Raw genomic sequence first — 1672 nt, forward strand, 5'->3', positions numbered from 1 at the left:
GAATATCAAGTCATTGCCACAACTATTGTATAACTCAATTGGATCACAATTCTGCTATATGAACTTGGCATCACCTCTTAATCCATCTTATAATATATTATGATAATATTGGTGTCACCTACTTATGCGTCAATTCAATATTCCACCTACGCATTAAACATATTGTTATCGACTTTCACTTTATTAGAGATCAAATTGTCATATATTAATTATATGTTTCTCACATCCATACTTTTAACCAACTAACATATTTCTTCACAAAGCCTCTAATTTATAACATATTTTAGTTGTATTGATTCAAAATTGACATATGCTTAATCTTATGATAGCATGATAGAAGATTATAATAGAAATAAATATAAAATAATTAGTTTATATTCCTTACAAATTTTAATCATTAATTAATCTAAATTTAATGATCAATCAAATATATAATTATATGATTAAAAAAATCTCTTCCTTCAAAATTATATAAACACATATTAACTCATCAATTTTGTAACAATTTTTTTAATCCTTCATATACCAAATTTACGAGCTATAAAACTAAGAAAGAGAAAAAGCTGATATATTCGTCCTTTGCAGGAGCTCAAAATTTCTGGCGAAGCACGCCGTCGCCGCCGGGCACTTCGGCCCTTCTCCTTATCCGTTGACCACAATGACGTTGCAGGGTGCCGCCAGGTCCGACCTGCACACGGGGCACGTGACGTGCCCGGCGAGCCACGGGTCGATGCAGCCCACGTGGAACCCGTGGCCGCACGCCGCCATGACCCTGACAGCGTCGCCGCCACCGAACTCCGCCAGGCACACGGCGCACTCCGACCCCACCATCCCTGACCCTGCCACCTCGGCATACGGCGCCACCGGGAGCGACGCTAGCACGGCCGGGTCGAGTCCCTTCGGCGCAGACTTCTTCATTCCACGCGGATCCGAATCCCCCTCTTCATCATCCTCCTCCTCGTAGGCCTGGTCTCCGAAGGCCAAATAAAAGAGTGCGGCGATGACGAGGAAGCAGAGGACCATGGAGAGGAGCTTGGGGAAGGCGTATTCAGCGCAGGACGGGGTGTCGCTGTATGGTGAAGGCGGCGCCGCCGGAGACAGAAGGCGGCGGGAGGCAGAGCTGGAGAGGGAGATGCAGCTGGAATGGGAAGAATCCATTGGGCGGCTGTGAGAGGATATTCCCAGTCGCCACGTTCGAATGGATCTAAATAGTGCACCCGAGACTGGGCCCCGCCAACCGACACGTGGGCCTCAACCATCACCCTCAAACGGGAAGCGTTGACCGTAGTTTGGTTTGCGTCCTGAGAATGGAAAACGGCAACTGTTTCGCATCAGCCGTATCCTACCGGTACCCCAACTCGTTTGACACATGAGCGAACCACCGTGGGTCCCTGCGTCCCTGCTCACCTGATCCTCGAGCGGGAATCGGTGGCGCAGGAGATGGAGTACTTCTGTAACCAATATTCCATGCTGGAGGCGGTCCACCCGTAACGGGTAACTAACTTCTCCATGACAAGAACATTATCCATATATTTATCCAATTCGGTACAGCCACTCGGTTAAGTTTGATTGTACGATATAATCTGACATCATAATAAAGATATTGAGTTGAATGACGCTTAGGCACAAAAGATCAATTTCTATATATTTACGAAAAATCATGTCACCTATA

General features: G+C 45.8%; 1 protein-coding gene across 1 annotated transcript; it reads right to left on the reverse strand.

Moving 5' to 3' along the window:
• Positions 1-642: 642 nt before the first annotated feature.
• LOC135608686 (RING-H2 finger protein ATL80-like) lies at positions 643-1158 on the reverse strand. Its single transcript, XM_065101711.1, has one exon. It carries the CDS (start codon positions 1156-1158, stop codon positions 643-645), a length of 516 nt encoding a protein of 171 aa, XP_064957783.1.
• Between the last annotated feature and the right edge of the window lie 514 nt (positions 1159-1672).

This window comes from Musa acuminata, chromosome BXJ2-4 (assembly GCF_036884655.1).
Source record: "Musa acuminata AAA Group cultivar baxijiao chromosome BXJ2-4, Cavendish_Baxijiao_AAA, whole genome shotgun sequence".
NCBI lineage: Eukaryota > Viridiplantae > Streptophyta > Magnoliopsida > Zingiberales > Musaceae > Musa > Musa acuminata.